This window comes from Paroedura picta, chromosome 2 (genome assembly GCF_049243985.1).
Source record: "Paroedura picta isolate Pp20150507F chromosome 2, Ppicta_v3.0, whole genome shotgun sequence".
In the NCBI taxonomy this organism is placed as follows: Eukaryota; Metazoa; Chordata; class Lepidosauria; order Squamata; family Gekkonidae; genus Paroedura; species Paroedura picta.
Window position 1 is genome coordinate 167891330 of NC_135370.1, and position 18628 is coordinate 167909957.

General features: G+C 48.8%; 1 protein-coding gene across 1 annotated transcript in view; it reads left to right on the forward strand.

Annotated features, from left to right (window-relative positions):
* RCOR1 (REST corepressor 1) overlaps positions 1–18628 on the forward strand; it is a 164288-nt gene that overhangs the window by 133911 nt on the left and 11749 nt on the right. Inside the window, 2 exon segments of the mRNA XM_077323738.1 lie at positions 9811–10023; positions 18611–18628. Coding sequence (XP_077179853.1) covers positions 9811–10023; positions 18611–18628 — 231 coding nt within the window.

An 18628-nucleotide genomic window follows, 5' to 3' on the forward strand; every position in this document is an offset into this window, starting at 1 on the left:
CAGGTGTTTCTTGAAAAGGCTGCCTTAGTATAATGGTATTGTAAAATATTTCAGGTGTTCCTCCATGGTCAAAAGATTGAAAAAGACTGCCTTAGTGTAACACAGCCTTTTTCAACCTTTTGACTGTTAAGGAGCCCCTGAATAAAGTTTTTGGGCTTCGAGGACCCCCTGAAGTGATATCAGCTGGCCTTCCCTCCCTACCATGCCCCCAGACCTGACATCACCACCTTTTCCACATCCTTTTCCTTCCTTTTGCTCTCTTCCCCCACCTTTGCTCCTACTATGATGGCTGCACCTCATGTAGGATGGAACGAAGGGCAGGAGCAGAGAAGACAGCCTGGACTTCCCCACACATCCATACCACAATCAAAACTTTTCCCCTTTGATATTTACACCTATGGCCTACCCACCAAGCCCCCTGGGCAGAGGCAGCAAGTTCCCTAGCTTGTGGCCAAGTCCATTAAGGCTGGAGGGGAAAGGCTGCAGACCCCCCCCCCCCTGGAGTTCCCACGGACCCCTGGTTGGGAATCCCCGGTGTAACAAAACACTCAAAACCATGTTTACATGTTTACATGCCAGTCTTCACTGGCAGTCTTCAAGCAAAGGTTGGATACACACTTTTCTTGGATGCTTTAGGATGCTTTGGGCTGATCCTGCGTTGAGCAGGGGGTTGGACTAGATGGCCTGTGTGGCCCCTTCCAACTCTATGATTCTATGATTCTATGTACAGTACAGTACAGAGCCAGTTTGGTGTACTGGTTAGGAGTGCAAACTTCTAATCTGGCATGCCGGGTTCGATTCTGCACTCCCCCACATGCAGCCAGCTGGGTGACCTTGGGCTCGCCACGTCTCTGAGAAAACTGCTCTGACCGGGCAGTGATATCAGGGCTCTCTCAGCCTCACCCACCCCACAGGGTGTCTGTTGTGGGGAGAGGAAAGGGAAGGCGACTGTAAGCTGCTTTGAGCCTCCTTCGGGTAGGGAAAAGCGGCATATAAGAACCAACTCTTTTTCTTCTTCTTCTACTGATCTGTTTTAGCATTTTCAGATAATGTAGAGAACAAGGCAGTGAAACGTTTTTGAACACTGGGCCCCGTAGTCAGCCCGATAGATATAAATTCCTTGGAGGAGCTGGGAGCACAGGAGGTTTAGGACAGCGCCTGCTCTCAAATCGCCGTTTCCTTCTCTCTAAATCAGAGCGGCAGGCAAGTTGCGGCAAATCTGTCCTGCTGGTAATAATGCTTGTTGCAGCCAACGTCACTCTTGTCTGGTCTCGGTGCCAAGATGGGGTAGGCGCTAATCTCATCTAGTTCAACTGGAGCTGAGCTTGGATGCAAAGGGATATGGGGACGCTCTGCTTACATCTCGGCAGACTGTGTTTTTGTAAGGGCAGTCGTCACCTCGTTAACACCGAAGGCATCTGTTTGTCGCCAAAGGCCATCCTGCCTGCAGCGGTAGAATTGATAGCGCCCATGGTCGATGCCCTGTTATTCCTGGCAATGTGCATGAATTCATCCACACCGTTAGGACAGACTGTGCTAAGAATGCCACCTTGTTGTAATGCGTTGCCAGTGCAGTTCCGTTACCAGGGCCCATGGAGTGTAGATGGAGACCCATCGTTGGATCCCCATTCGGCCATGAAAAATCATTGCGTGGCCTTGGGCCGTTTGTGCGGTCTCAAACCTAATCGACCTCACAGGGTTGTCGTTAGGATGAAGTGGAGGAGAAGAGAATAAGATTAAGCCGCTTTGGACTCTTGTTGTAGAGAAAGGTTAGGTATTATTTTTTTGTAATTGTATGGGGTTCTGATTGGGGGTTGTATTATGTTCTGAATTTTGTATGTAACCTGCCATGAGCCGGCTGGCGGGCAATAAATTCAGCAACAACAACAATAATAATGAAGTCCACCCTAGTAGTGTGGGAGGAGGTGGTGTAGTCATACTACTTGGGTAAAATTTATGAACTGGGCCTTATTTTGGCACAAGCCGTCTCAGTGCTGAGTTCCGGAAGTGTGTTTTCCTTCTGCGTCTGTTTTCTTGCGTCCCTTTTGGACAAAATCCCCTCGTTACTTCTGCAGTTTCAAAAATAAAATAAAAAAGACAAAACGAATTCCAAAATTTAAAAAAAAGCTTCGGTTAAATGACAGATGGATAAATTCATTTGATATACCTAATGAAGTTCTGCTGAAGTAAACTTCCACTTAGGGAGTATAGTGTGACATTGAGTGGTAATTAAACATAAATCTAATATAGTTTAAATTCAGTTAAAATTGTCTCCCTGCCAACTCCGCAACCCTGGGCAGCTGAGGTACGCAGCACAGTGCTTTTGCAAGAGATGTTTACATCTCAGCTCCCTGAATGCCAGCAAACCCAGCCTCTTTACCATACACCAGGATGAGTTTTGCACCCGCCACTTTCCCCCCTCCCAAGATTAGCTTTCATATGCCAAAATGCAGAATTCTTAGTCTCACCACAGAAAGATGAGCCCAGAGCTCCAGGTGAGTAAAGAATTTCTAAGCTCTTCAAATTTGCCTGGCCTTGAGGGGTTGTGAGGAGTGTGTCTTGAGCTCAAATGTAGCAAACAAATCTCCTTCTATCAGGGGTGGCCAATCTGTGGCTCTTCAGATGCCCACGGACTGTCAATCTATCCATTTTATTTGCAGTCATGGAAAATCCAGTAGAAAGCATAGAATAACAAATATAAAATCAATTACGAATGGGGGCTGCTTTGGGCTTTAAAACTATACAGGTGTGAGAAGGAAAGTCGGCAGGGAGGGCACAGATGTTTTGAGGTCCCTCCCAAAGCCAATATTGTTAGTTCAGTGAAAGACGACTCCTCTGCTGGCACCCGGAAAACCACATCTGTCCTAGTCAAATGATGATATAAGATAGGTAGGTATTTAGCTAAGGTTTGTGATGTCTTTGACAAGGCTTTTCCCCTGTGACAAATGCGGACACTGTAGACATCGGTTCTGCCTCATCCCTCCCCCCCCCACCACCCCCAAGCGTTTGATAGCCCCTGGCTCCCCGCCACGCGGGCGAGAACAGTGGATGTAGCCATGCATGGTGAAAGTCAAAGTTAATTTGTATCTGCTGCGCTTTCCAAGAGGAAACAGATGGTTGCAATGTTTGAGTTCAAGTTGCCTTTGCAGCCAAGCAGCGTGCTTTGGATTGCACGCCCTCGTTTTTCATGGTTTAACACCCTTCGTACTTTAATTGGTGCCCCTTATTTTTTTTTGATACCCACCTTACCCCCCTCCTCAAAACTGCCACAAAGCATTCAGACGTGTGTGATAGGCCACTTACAAAATGGGGCGTGGACACTCTGTGGCGAGCAGCTAATTTTATCTCCCCAGATACATGGTTGGATTTTTTTTTTCAGTAGTCTGGATCAGAGACGTAGTCAAATATCTGGAAGAGATGCTCTCAATGGAAATCGGGGAACTTGGACAATGGATTCCAGTTCAAATTAAACATCTAGTTAAACATAAACATCAAGTTAAACATAGAACATCTAGTAAGGAAAAGGAAACCAGGGAAAGCCCCAGGTATTGATGGAATACCAGGATACTTATTACAGTCAAACCCAGGACGATGTGCAGAAGTCCTGGCTCCTTTCCCCCCTGTTATAAATGGGTCGGTCTGTCTGTCTGTCTGTCTGTCTGTCTGTCTATATCTATCTATCTATCTATCTATCTATCTATCTGGGGAAATGCACAGGATCCTCAAAATTATCATCCAATAACCCCTCCTTGAAGTTCTTGGGAAGCTATCCAAAGTTTATTTGAGTGCCATAGTAAAAGACTGGATGGAGGAGTCAGGTGTACTGTGTGAAGAACAAGGGTATCCATCGGAGATATTCTGCAGAGTAACTAATTTATGCCCCTCTTTTCTCCCGTGGGATCCTAAAGCTCTGTTCACAACGTCATTCTCCGTTCCTCCGTTTCATCCTCACAACAGCCCTGAGAGGTAGGTTAGGGTGAAAGGAAGTGACTGGCCCAAGGCAGAGTGAGGATTCGAACTTGGGTCTCTCTGATCGTAGCCTGAAATGCTCACCAGTACACCACACCGATGAGTTGTCTTGCTTATTGGGGGGACTGGATGGGTGACTTGGGGACTGGAAACTAGTAAACGGTTGCTATGCCTTTTTTGGAGTCAGTTAGCAAATGTGAGGATCCTGAATTGAAGGATAAAGATGAAGCAGGCAGCTGCTGTAGAATTTATCAGTCTTTGTATCCGAAGTCTTTTGGCCAACGCAGTCCAAAATTATCCTGCGAGATTAATCGATGAGTGCTGGGTGTCCATTTTTCCTGCACTGTCATATTTTTTCAGTCCAAGTTTTTCTCTCCCCCCCTTCCTCTCCTCCCTCTTTAATTAAAAAACTTGATGAGCTCAGAGTCCCTCACTTTATCATTTGGTTAACTGATGTTAAAAATTAATACGGGCAAAGGAAGAAACGGAGGATACACTTTTCCCCTCGTGGTGGTTAGGTCTCGGCCAGTTAAAACCATATCTTCCCCCCCTTTACCCCCACCCCTAAAGGGTAGATTCGTATTTTCTTCTTTTCCCCCTCCTGCTGGTCTCTACCTTCTTTGATATATGTATGTATGTATGTATGTACAGAGCTGATGGTCTGGTGGGTCTCTCCCTTGAGGGAGGAACCAGCGAGAGATAACCTGGCAGGGAAGGCCCATATGATGTTTTGCGGATGTGCTGGCCTGAACCATAGGCCATAAAGGCATTGGGGGGGGGGGCTTGAAAAATACATTTCCCCTTTCCCTTCCAGGGCAGTGTAAGTTGGGCTTACATGCACAGCATCTATGCTACCTTGAACATATAGCTTTGGCTTGAAGCGGGGGGGGGGGTCTCCCCTGATACACATACCGGACTTGTACCCCAGAGATGTTTGAACAAGGCCAGTATAATTTGGATGAAATTCAGAGAGGTACACAACAGGGTATCCTCCCTTCCCTTGCGTCTCTCTTAGCAATTCTCTCTGGATTAAACCTGAAGGTTGTCCCTTGCCCCCCTCTCACATTTCCCCTTCTCCTTCTTTAGTTTTGTGATAAATTAATGCCTGAACCCATTTAACTAGAATTTGCTCTCCAACAAGAGCTTGACTGTGGGATTTAGAAGTTCGTTGCAGTCGCTGGCTTGAAACCCAATTACAGTCAGCTGTGAGCTGCATCAGTTTAGAGAGCATGGTAAGCCGTAATTGCAAACCTGGACAAATGGGGAAAGAAGAAAGAATGGGTGAACCCACTGAGAATTCCCAGTAAAGTGCTGGGGAGCAGGAATGGTGTAAGAGACGGCTGTGGCTGAGTGACGCAGCGTCTGTTTGGAATGCATAAAGAGCCAGGTTCAAGCTCTGATATGTCCAGTATAAAGGTGGGATAGGTAGGAGGTGATGTGAAAGACCTCTGCCGAAGAGTCCGGAGAACCACTGCCATTCTGAGTAGACATGGCTGACCTTTATGGATCTTTATGGACCGAGGGCCCAATTCAGTCTTGGGCAGTCTCATTTCTTCAGCCGTCTCTCTTGATTCAGCCTGCTCTGCATGACTAGAAATAACTCCACGTTTCCCACCCCAAGTGGCTTGGATGAAAAATGGGAGACTGTAAAGTAAAGAACTAAAATTAAATTGATTGTGTTGCAGCTGTAGCTAATGCAGTGGTTTCGGCGATAGCCGTTCAGCTCAGCCAAGCTGTTGTGGGTCACCTAGCTTTTGGGGTGTTTGTCAAGGAGGAGGTAGCCAGTCCCCATACTTCTGTGTGTGTTGTCTGCTTTGGTGGGGGTCAAAGGGAAAGGTTGACTTTTCTCTGGCATGTTTGATTCTGCGCTCCTCTCCATGCAGCCAGCTGGGTGACTTTGGGCTGATCACAGTCCTGTTAGAACTGTTCTCACAGAGCAGTCCTTTCAGAACTCTCTCAGCCTCACCTACCTCACAGGGTGTCTGCTGTGAGGAGATGAAGGGAAGGCGATTGTGTGCTGCTTTGAGTCTCCTTTGGGCAGCAAAAGCAGGGTATAAAAAACAACTAACCTGGAGATCAGTTATAAATCCAGGAGTTCTCCAAACCGCACCTGGAGGTTGGCAATACTAGATGCACAGTTGTGCATATATCCCTTTCTATTGTTCCTCTATATATTTGTGAAACAGCCTGGGGGGGGGGGGTGGAATGTGTCTGGCTGTCCAAGTTGGAATAGGGCCAATCAGGGTGCAGCCAGCATTGCTGATTGGCCCTGCCCCTACAGCCCCCCCCCCGGACGCTAGCCATGTTCCTCTCAGCTGCACCAGAGACAGAGAGAGACACACAGAGCCCTCCCAGACCAAACACGAACCCTCATTCCCTCCTATCGCTCCTGCTGTGAGGGAAGTAGAGAGACACACAGAGAGAGCTGACCCAAGCTGCTGACAGAGACACAGAGAGAGCCGCCCCTGCTGCAATGGAGGGAGAGAGAGAGAGAGAGAGCAAGAGAGATCTGCCCCAAATTGCAAAACAGCCCTCCTTCCCTCCTGAGAACAAGCCCTAATTACCTGCTATGCCTCCTGCTATGCCACCCGCCAAGAGACACGCAGCGAGAAGGAGAGGCAGAGAGAGACACAGAGAGAGAGAGAGATCTGGACCTCCCAGTATCCCCTGGGTCCTGCTTGCAATGGTCTTTCTTGCTAGTATATATGTAGGCCCTTTTGCATTCTGCCCTGCATGCCTTTGGAGGTCTTGTCACTGTGCTTTAACACAGCAGGAGAGAAATATAATTCACCCTTTCTTTTAAATAGACAGAGATCAGTATTATATCTGCAGATGCATCTATTCCTTTGCAGAGATGAATATCCCAGGTTCATGTTCAGCAAACCACATCCCATCCCTTGTCCTTAAAAGACCTCTTTCCGGGCAACTTTCATACCCATGCAAAAAATAATAATAAATCTTTATCTTCCTGCATGGTGGTGCTGCATGTAAAAATGAGCGAGTTTTAAGGATTAGGCGGTAGTCATATGACCCTTCGTGTTTTGTTTTAAATTAGTTTCTGCTTTTTCCCCTCTGGCTGACACATAGGAAATTGCATCTCAAACTTAAACTTTACTCTTCCATTCTCTCTCTGTCTCTCTCTTTCTATCTCTCTCTCTCTCTCCCCCACCCACACACGCAACAAGCAGGATTTCCTTTTTGTTTCTGGTACCGAATTAAACGGACACGCTTAGGCCTGGCATTGGAAAGAGCTGGGCTTGGCAGATCATTAGACAGCTTTGAATTGCACGGAAAGCTCTGACTTTTTCAGCGTTGGTGTACGACCAGGCTTCTACCCCCCTTCTCCTTTTCTTAATTGGGGGAGAGCTTTCCAAACATGTTTCTCAAACCTTTTGCGTTTGTTTTGCCCTTCCAAGCTTGTGCTGCCTTCTGGGACTCCCCAATCCATCAGCAGCCATCTGTTCCACGGGTAAGAGCACTGAGATCCTAGCGTGCTGTTCTAACGCACACAGCCCACTGGCGTTATTTGCAGACCGATAGAACAACAGAATATATGACCTGCCTCTCAAACCCACAGCCAGGACAACTGAGAGCAAGACGAGAGCTCTTTCGGGTCCCTCCTCCTCAGTTTTATCAGGATGGTAAACAATAAGTCCAGGCCCGTCCATAAAGCCAGCAAAGATTGCCTGAATGTCAGGGGGTGAGGGGGTTGAATCTATTTTATATTTAGCCATAGATGGAGGAAGGCACCTCTTTGTGTAGGATCTGGTCCCTTTCCTTGATACCAGCCTGGTGTATTGGTTAAGAACAGTGGGCTCCAACCTGGAGAACTGAGTTTGATTCCCCACTTCTCCGCAGGCAAGTTGGCTGGGTGACCTTGGGCTAGTCACAGTCCTCTTAGAGCTCTCTCAGCCTCACCCACCTCACAGGGTGTCTGTTGGAGGGAGAGGAAAGGAAAGGTGTTTGTAAGCCACTTTGGTTTCGTTTGGGTAGTGAAAAGTGGGGTATAAAAACCAGCTCTTCTTCTCTCCCTATGATTGGGGGGGGGGAGGTCCCCAAGTTGAAAACAGTCCTGCTGTTTCTGTATTTATTTTTGCATTTATACCCTAGAAGCTTATTTTGCATATTCTTTATTACAAAATAAGATTATGCTGGGGAACTCTGTTTTTATTCTTTTATTGCAATCACAGTGTGAATATTTCAAAGGCAAATTGACCTTCTGGACTTGGAGGTGTCTGTGCCAGATTTCAGTGGGTCTAATTCAGATCAGTTAACTCTCATTCAACAGGTTTTGTGGGCCAGTGTGAACAACAGGGAAAGTCCAAGCAGAAAGCAAGATAGGCTCCTCCATATATCACCCCCCTCTCTCTCTCACCCCCCCCACAGAGAGAGAGAGAGGGGGAGAGAGAGAGAGAGAGAGAGAGAGAGAGAGAGAGAGAGAGAGAGAGAGAGAGAGAGAGAGAGAGATCTAGTAAAGATCCTTTGCATCCTTCCTGTGATCACTTCCGATAATACAGTAGTAGCTATTGAAATTTCAGCAACACCAGCCCTACTGGCATGATGGGGCCCAGTCACGTGTGTCCTGCAGTCTGCAGTTACAGAAGCCCCTTTTCAAAGCATGCGTGGATCACTTTAAAATTAGAAATCTTAGTTGAAGGAAACACGTGAATTTTAATTGACCAAAATATGTGAATCTGTGAAGCATGTGAATAACACAGTAGTCTTGAAGAAGAACAGAAAGTATTTTTTAAAAAAGATTAAAAATCTTTGGGGTTTTTTTTTAGATTGGGTGTGTGTACCATGGTAAATTTCCCCCAAATAGGCAAACTCAGAGCTTTGGCAAAAAAAAACCCAGTCGTTTATTTCAGAAGGGGACTAACAGCATCACAGGACTCCTGCAATGCTAAAGACAAAAGCAATAGGGATCAAAAGCAATTACAGAGGCAAATCCTTCTCCCTCCCAAATTGTACACAATTCCATTTCACACAGGAGGGTCCTTATCATCAGAGGATAGTACAGTTTACTGCACCTCTAGGGCGGAAGGAAATAGCCAAAACATCTGAAGGTGTGATAGAGGGCCATCTGGTCCTGAGAATGGGGACAAAAAGGTGGAGGGGGTGATGAGAAAAGCAATTCTCCACAAGGAGTTTTGGGACTCTGATCAAGCAATTCATGGCAGGAGCCAGTGGCTACCTAACAGCATGTGCAAGAGGCGTAGTGTTTAAGAGCAGAAGCCTCCAATCCGAACAACTGGGTTTGATTCCCCAAATCCTCCACATGCAGCTCGCTGGGTGACCTTGGGCCAGTCACCTCTCAGGGCTCTCTCACCCTCCCCTACCTCACAAGGTGCGGGTTGAGGAAGGGAAGGTAAACCACTTTGAGACTCCTTTAGGTAGTGAAAAGAGAGGCGTATAAAAACCTATTCTTCAAGCAAAGAGGGGAAACCCTTTTATGGAATGCTTCTGCTACAATTTTTAGGACTTGTACTCTGAAACTTGTATTGATCTCTAAGATATTACTGAACTTGAATCTAATAGTTTTTAAATGAATCATTGAAAAATATTTTGATAATTTGCTGGGCAATGAATTGGGGCGAGGGTGCCATTTTTGTCCATCAAGAATTCCCAACCGATTAATCCAGGGGTAGTCAAACTGCGGCCCTCCAGATGTCCATGGACTACAATTCCCAGAAGCCCCTGCCAGCATTCGAATGCTGGCAGGGGCTCCTGGGAATTGTAGTCCATGGACATCTGGAGGGCCGCAGTTTGACTACCCCTGGATTAATCACAGGAAGTTCTCTGTATCACATAAAATCCAACACCCCAGCTGATGCGCAGTAGGCTTCTACCTTGCAGGCACCTCCGGCGGAAGCCATCCCTCAGGTGAAGAAGGAGAAGCACAGTTCCCAGGCTGCCAAGAACAGAGCCAAGAGGAAACCCCCCAAAGGCATGTTCCTCTCCCAAGAGGACGTGGAGGCCGTCTCCGCCAACGCAACGGCTGCCACCACCTTGCTGAGACAACTGGATATGGAATTGGTCTCCATCAAGCGACAGGTACGCGTCTTCTCCTGTAACAAAACGAAGCTCATTTTTAACTATCCAATACATTAAAAAAAAGAAAAGGAGCTGCCATCGGTCTCAATTTTCTGGCTCCCTGGGGGATTTATAGCTTGGACTAGATGCTTTGCATCCGGATGAGACTTGATTAAGAAGCTGTCCACTGAGCAGCGTGTGCTGGAATGGAATTATTTTTCAGCTTGGCTTACTATTTACAGTGCAGAAGGGAACAGAGCCAGGCTTCCCAGATCCCCATTTCTTGCCCAAGATGCTACTGTGGACTTGCATAAATTGGAGCCTTCAAGCTATGTTCTTTGGAATGAATCTCTCTCTCTCTCTCTCTCTCTCTCACACACACACACACACACACACACACACACACACATTCCTATCTGGCTGCAGAGGAGAGGACACGCAGTAATGGGTTTAAACTTCAAGTACAACGATAGAGGCTAGATATCAGGAAAAAAATTTCACAGTCAGAGTAGTTCAGCAGTGGAATAGGCTGCCTGAGGAGGTGGTGAGCTCCCCCTCACTGGCAGTCTTCAAGCAAAGGTTGGATACACACTTTTCTTGGATGCTTTAAGATGCTTTGGGCTGATCCTGCATTGAGCAGGGGGTTGGACTAGAGGGCCTGTATGGCCCCTTCCAACTCTATGATTCTATGACAATTATTTTGCCCTTGTATGGGGGAGAGTGACCCCACCGCACTGCAGACTCATATAGCAAACTTCCACATGTTTGAGTCCAGGGGCCAGGAGGTGGTTTCTGCTATACTGCTCTTGTGCAGCAAACAGTGACTCTCCTTCCCCTTCACTTGATTCCTCTAAAGGGGATTCTCCAAAAGCAGGACTGACTTTCCCAGGTGAATTGTCTTTCTGGATTTAGAAATGTTTGTGCCAGGCGTGAATTGTTGCCAAGGGAGACATAAGCCCATCCTAGTGTGGCTCGTTACCAGTTGTATTCCCTCCCCACTGGTGTTATGAAGAAGGATGAGTTCCTTCTTCCCAGTATTGTCGGATCATACTCCCTCTGGTCCTTTATGCATGGCGCCAGATTCCCCGCACTGGCGCTGTGCCGTTGTGGCGGGGCACAATGCCCCGCCATTTCCCATGAATGCACGGGAGCGGGGCATGCTGGCTTTATGCCGCGCTTTATGCCGGGGCTAGGAGGCCCGGCCGAGGTAAGTGCAGCGGTGCGGGCGGGGGAGGTGGGGAGAGGCCGGGGGAGCGGGGGGGGTAGGGGTTGCTCCTGCCAGCTCCATGCCACCACGGAGCCCCCTTAAGGGACACCGCAGGTTGAGGCTGGGCAGCCTGACAAGCCCAGTGCTGCCAATTACGCACAGCGCTGGGCCGCTGCAGCCCTGGCTTACCCGGGAAGCTCCGTTCGCTTAATGTGGGTCTTCCGGAGCCCAGGGCCAGGAGGCGCCCGCAGTCGTGGCGGCAGCCTTATGGCCCTTGCATAATGGGCCTCTGAAATGCTCTCTCTAGTTATCTGGTCATGCATTCTTTTATATTAGAGGGATCCGATTTTTTCTCTTTCATTTAGAGCAGGGGTTTCTTGACGACCATGGAAGAGTTTCAAAAATGGGTGGGAGCTAATTAATTTTTAATATTTTTTTAAAATTTGTTAAACATTTATTGGGTGATATGATCGTATGAGCCTCTTGTGGCGCAGGGTGGTAAGGCAACCAACATGCTGTCTGAAGCTCTGCCCATGAGGCTGGGAGTTCGATCCCAGCAGCCGGCTCAAGGTTGACTCAGCCTTCCATCCTTCCGAGGACGGTAAAATGAGTACCCAGCTTGACTGGGGAAGGCACTGGCAAACCACCCCGTAGTGAGTCTGCCATGAAAACGCTAGAGGGCGTCACCCCAAGGGTCAGACATGACATGGTGCTTGCACAGGGGATGAAGAAGAAGAAGAAGAAGAAGAGTTGGTTCTTATATGCCGCTTTTCCCTACCTAAGGAGGTTCAAAGCGGCTTACAGTTGCCTTCCCATTCCTCTCCCCACAACAGACACCCTGTGGGGTGGGTGAGGCTGAGAGAGCCCTGATATCACTGCTCGGTCAGAACAGTTTTATCAGTGCCGTGGCGAGCCCAAGCTGCATGTGGGGGAGCGCAGAATCGAACCTGGCTGGCCAGATTAGAAGTCCGCACTCCTAACCACTACACCAAACTGGCTCTCCTTTACCTTTACCTTATGATTATATATGTCATGTCGACCTGCCTCGCCACCCCCAAAATGGCCAATGATGGGTCTGTAGGGGGCGGGAAGGGGAGCGGCCTCAGGTGGGGCGTGTACACAGGTGTGCTTCCCAACCATATTCTGCACAATCGCAGCACTTCTGGGGTTTCTTGAAACCAGAAGAACCTTTCAGGGGGTTCTCAATGGTAAAAAAGGTGAGAAAGGCTGATTTAGAGAATATGCCTCTTCTTGAAGTAGCCTAATAATGCAGACTAGCCCAATCTTGTCAGAGTTCAAAAGCTCCGTATGGGTTGATATTTGGATGAGAGATCACCAAGGAGGTCCAGGGTTACTATGCATAGGAAGATAATGGCAAACCAACTCTGTCCCTCTCTTGCTTTGCAAACTATGCCTTGATGGCACAGTTTTATCTATACCGCTACTAACACGGATTTTGCAGTATTGCTTCCATTTCTTTTGAACCAATTACTGGATCTGAATCGCAACTGCATGCATGTTGTTGTAGATCTGAATAGAGTATTGATACTATACAGCAGGGGTAGTCAAACGGCGGCCCTCCAGATGTCCATGGACTACAATTCCCATGAGCCCCTGCCAGCGAATGTTGGCAGGGGCTCATGGGAATTGTAGTCCATGGACATCTGGAGGGCCGCCGTTTGACTACCCCTGCTGTACAGAAACTAATTAGTGCAACTGGCTAGAAGAAGGGTTGGTTTTTATATCCCACTTTTCACTGCCCAAAGGAGTCTCAAAGCGACTTAAAACTGCCTTCCCTTCCTTTCCCCATGGCAGACACTCTGTGAGGGAGGTGAGGCTGAGAGAGCACTCTCAGTGATGAGCTCAGGGTCACCCCAATGGCTACATGTGGAGAAGCAGGGAATAACCGTGCTTGCCTGATTAGAAGCCGCTGATCTTAACCACTGCACCAAGCTGGCTCCAGGAGACTAGTATCTGGGAGACCCAAGTTCACATGCCTGCTTTGTGGTGAAGAAGAGCTGGTTTTTATACCTTGCTTTTCGCTACCCAAAGGAGTCTCAAAATGGCTTACAGTCGTCTTCCTCTCCCCACAACAGACACATAGCGAGATGGGTGAGGTTGAGAGAGCTCAGAGAGAACTCTGACCAGCTCAAGGTCATCCCAGCTGGCTGCGTGTGGGGAAGAGCGGGGAATCAAACCCAGTTGTCTATATTAGAGACTGCTGTTGTTAACCACGAGTTGCCTTGAACCAGTCACTGATTCTCAGACTAATTTGTTTCAGAGTGTGGATGTTAAGATAAGGGAATGGCTAATCACCACTGTGAGATGGTAGGTGAATTTCCTCCAGGCCAGACTGGATTCTGGAGTCTTTTTTTGTGGCGGTGGGGATCACTGGGACATGAAATTGGGGTCACTGTGGATAGGCAGATAGTTGTGAGTTCCTGCATTATGCAGGGGGTCAGACTAGATGACCCTGGAGAACCCTTCCAACTCTATGATTCTATAAATAGTGGGGTGGATGTATACAATCCTTACCTCCATAGTGGAAGGGTGCAATACAGATGTACTAAATCAGTATGTGTGGCTGTGGCTCACGTGCATGAACAAATGCCGTATACTGAATGAACCCATTCTTCAAGGTCACATGCATGCCTTTTATTGACCCATCAAGGTCAGTCTTGCCTCCGCTGACTGGCAGTGGCTCTCCTGGGTTTTCCGCATCACCTACCAGCTGACCCTTCAACCTGGGACTTTCTACATGCTAAGGAGATGTTCTAGCACAGTGGAAGAACATCTGCTTGGCATGCAGAAAGTTTGAACTTCAGTGCCTAGTACCTCCAATTAAAAAGATCCAGATAGGAGGTTATGCAAAGACCCTCAGCCTGAATGTCTGGAGAGCCGCTACCACTCTTGAGTAGACAAGAATTACCTTGAAGGACCAGTGGTCTAATGCAGCAGTCCCCAACCCCCGGGCCGGAGACTGGTACCAGTCTGTGGATCAGTCGGTACCGGTCCACGGCTCCTCGTCCTCCTCCCCAGCTGCTGCTTCAGGGACTGCCCTGCCACTCTGCCGCCTGCTCTCTTTTGGTGCTCTCCAGCGACCGCCATGGCTGGGGCTCCCCCTTGGTGTGGCACTGCACAGCTGCTGCTAGCAGCGCCCCCCCAGTGGGCGGAGGGAAGTCAGGGGCCCCAGTGGGAAAGCAAGCAGAGCAGGGGCTCAGGCGGCGGCATCCCTTGGCAAAAGACTACCCCCCTCCCAGGCTTCAGTAAAATTGTCAAGCATTGGCCAGTCCCCGGTAATAAAAAGGTTGGGGACCACTGGTCTAATGCATGTGGTTAGCCAAAAATTCAGTCCCAGCACAGTATTATGAGCCAGTGGAATTGCAAAAAAGAAAAAGAAAATGGGGGGGGGGGGGGGAGCTCAGTGTGTTGATGCCAGAGTTGTTGCTGCTTCCACTGCCATTTCTGGAAACATAATCAGTATTGTTTGTTCGTTTCATGATATTTTTATATTGGATTTTGAGTCTGTTTCAGAATGTGGCTACGAATAACAGATTGGGCTCAAATCCTGCTTTTTAAAATCTCTTTGATAATGAAGGATTCTGTTGTGGATTATGAATCTCTCATGAGTGGCTGGAAATGAAGAATGAACGTTAAAAAAAAAAGAAAAGAAACCTGGCAGGTGCCAACTCCATTCTCTCCTGATGTTGGAAATGCATATGCTGCCTTTTCACGAAACTGCCTGGGACAGCTGTCAAAAAAAAAATCAGAAAAATCATAAAGATAAAAAAAAAACCCAATGAAAACTCAGGTCATTAAAAATAAATGGCATAAAACACATAAAAACCTGCCCACTGCTGCAGAACGAGAACAGAGGTTGAGAAACTACTGGATTTTTCCGTTTACCTCTTGGTTTGTTGATTTATATTGCAAAAAAGTATCAAAGCCCATTTAAAAAATGGGCTTTGAAAGGGACAGCAGGCAGGAGGGTGTGAGAGGGTGGCTGCAGCTCCCTTTGGCCCGCAAAGTGGGCTAAAGGGAGTGGAAAGCCCCCCTCTCCGCTGGCGGTGCTGCCACAGGAGGCTCCCTTTGGCCCAGCTACGGCAAGAGTGCTTCCTGGGCTAAAGGGAGTGGGAAGCTCCCCACCCCCCAGCAGCAGCGACAGGGCTTTGTGGCCCGCAGGGAGACTGCAGACTCCTCCCTCCCAGCAGGAGGGTACCTGCGGGCCGCAAAGCCCTGTCGCTGCCTCTCTCCTCGTGGGCAACAATGGAGGCCGCAGCCACAAGGCTTGTACCAGGCAAGGAGGGAGGGTGGGAGCTGGAGGGAGAGGGCCAATCAGGGTGGACCTGGACGGACAGGGCCCTGGACAGTCTCCTCCCAGGTGGCTGTTTCTCAAATATATAAGGAAGCGAAATAGTGTTAAGGATTAAAACGGGGGTTGTTGTTGGTGGGGAGACTAGCCAACTTTATTCCAGGATAAATGTTCATGAGTCTGACCTCACCCAAAACATTGTAAGGCGGAAAATCATTTTTTTTTAATTTACACCAAAGATCATGGTGGTAAGGAGAAACAAGAAGAGTTGTAGGAAAGAGAGTCCTGCCTTAAATCATTCAGGTGTTAGAATTCTAGACTTGAAGGCAAGCAAACTTCTGTTTTAGGACATTTCTTTATTCTCAGCAGGAAGCATAGGCAGAACTAAAGGTACACGCAAGGGTTCACATATATAAAACACAGGCATATCCCCTTCCTTCCCTCCCATGGGAAGGTGATGACTCGGGTTTCAAAGGAAGACCAAACATTCCTAGAATCTGTGCTAGGCACAGCGAAGAAGGGAGGGAGTCTAAGGGGGATGGCATCGCACAGCTTTGTTATGGGACGCTCCAGTCATAAAACACAAGCTAGAGAACTCGGCCTTGAGGTGCAAACGCAGACAGGAACTAGGAAACATCACAGGCCAGGCAGCTTCAGACATCAATCACAGGAATCAATTACAAACCATGTGGCAGAATAGCTGGGATTCTGACATCGGGCGTGAGTCCCAGGGTAAGGGACTCAAGAGGAATACGTTCAGGCATTCGGTAGTACTTTACATCAGTGGTCCCCAACCTTTTTTAGGCTGGGGACCGGCAGGGCAACTGCCCCGCTCGCACATCACGCACGCATGGCCACACCTGCGCGTCGCGCATGCGCCATGCACTGCCGAAAGTGCGCATGTGCGAAAGTGCCGCACATCACGCATGTGCGAAAGTGCCGGGGATCGCGCATGCGCGAAAGTGCCACGCATGCGTTATTTCGGCCGCACATGGTGCATGCGCGGCCCAGCCACGGCCCTGATTCCCTCTCCCCCCTCCCTCAGTAAGAAGCTTCCCGGGCCACAAGCTTGCTGGGCCGCAAGTTTTTTACTGCGGGGGGGGGGGCGGGGAGAGGGAACCGCGGCCCGGCACCATGGCCTTCGCGGCCCGGCACCAGGCCGCAGCCCGCAGGTCGGGGACCACTGCTTTACATGTCTGTCTGCATTTTTGCTGGCAAATCGCGTATCTGAGGGAAGGGCTCTCTGAATATGTCCCCCGAGGAGCATTATGCTCTGCTAATTCCAACTCTGGTCCCAAAGAAGTAATTCCAACTCTGGACCCAAAGTCCCTGGTCCCAAAGAAGTGCATTTGGCCTCAACCAGAGCCAAAGCCTTGTTTTGGCCCTGACTCCAGCCTGGTGGGATGAGCTGCTAGCTGAGATCCAGGCCCTATCGAACCGGCCTCTCTTTTCTCCCTACTACCCTGCCATCAGAACTCAGAACTCGGGACACGAATCCGGAAATACGATCCACTTAAGCCCATATTGGAGGTCCCATCAGACCATTTCATTCCAATATCTAAAACGGAAGTTGGTTTTAAATTGATTGCATTTTTAACCTTGCACGTCCGGTTTTCCTGTGTCATCAGCCGCTCCGAGACTGTAACTAGAAACTGTAACTAGAAAGGGGCGGTCGGTGAATCAAATCAAATCATAAGTAAGAATAGATAAACAAATTGTTTTCTTGTCTTGCTGCTTTTATCGGAATTTTGCATTGATGACTGATGTGCACTGCCCCAAGGCTGATTGGAGATTGGAGGGGGCAATCTATAAATCAAATCAATCAGTCAGTCAATCCTGATGATGGTGATATTGATGATGATGATATGATGCTATAGGCAAAGACCTGAATGCACTTCCCTGTTAATTCCTCAGGGCCGTCTGCCCTATCTGCTGTGTGTGAAATCCTCTTGATGTACCTCAGTCTTAGAACTTGAGCAGATGTACCTCCAGTTTGACAAAATTTAGGTTCCAGGTCTGTCTGTCTGTCTGTCTCTCCCTCCCTCCCTCCCTCCCTCTCTCTCTCCCTCTCTCTCTCCTCCTCTTTCTTTCCCTCTTTTCTCTCTCTCTCTCCCTCTCCCTCCCTCTCCCTCCCTCCCCCCTCTCTCCCTCCCCCTCCCTCTTTTCTCTCTCTCTCTCCCTCTCCCTCCCTCCCTCCTCTCTCCCCCTCTCCCTCTCCCTCTTTTCTTTCCCTCTTTTCTCTCTCTCTCTCCCTCTCCCTCCCTCTCTCTCCCTCTTTTCTCTCCCTCTTTTCTCTTTCTCTCTCCCCCTTTCCCTCTCTCTCCCTCCCTCCCCCTCCCTCTTTTCTCTCTCTCTCTCCCTCTCCCTCCCTCCCTCCCCTCTCCCCCTCTCCCTCTCCCTCTTTCTTTCCCTCTTTCTCTCTCTCTCTCCCTCTCCCTCCCTCTCTCTCTCCCTCTTTTCTCTCCCTCTTTTCTCTTTCTCTCTCCCCCCTCTCCCTCTCTCCTCCTCCCTCCCCTCCCTCCCCCCTCTCTCCCCCTCCCCTCTTTTCTTTCCCTCTTTTTCTATCTCTCTCCCCTCCCTCCCCCCCTCTCTCTCCCCCCCTCCCTCTTTTCTTTCCTCTTTTCTCTCTCTCTCTCCTCTCCCTCCCTACCCTCTCTCTCCCCCTCTCCCTCTTTTCTTTCCCTCTTTTCTCTCTCTCTCTCTCTCCCTCCCTCCCTCCCTCCCTCTTTTCTCTCTCTCCCCCTCTCTCCCCTCCTTCCCTCTCCCTCTCTCTTTCTCCCTCTTTTCTCTCTCTCTCTCCCTCCCTCTCTCTCTCTCCCTCTTTTCTTTTCTTCTTTTCTCTCTCTCTCTCCTCCCTCCTTCCTCCCTCTCTCTCTCCCTCCCTCCCTCTCTCCCTTTTTTCTCTCCCTCCCTCCCTCCGTCCCTCCCTCCCTCTCTCTCACTCTCTCAAACACACAACTCCACAGGAAAGAGAGCATGCGACAGAAAAATCGCCATTCAGAGCTTGCAGGTGATTTTCTGAAAGAGAAGGTGCGCATTGGGTTTTTTAGGTCCCTTTATCCACATTGATAGAAAACCTTTCTTTTCAGATTCAAAATATCAAGCAA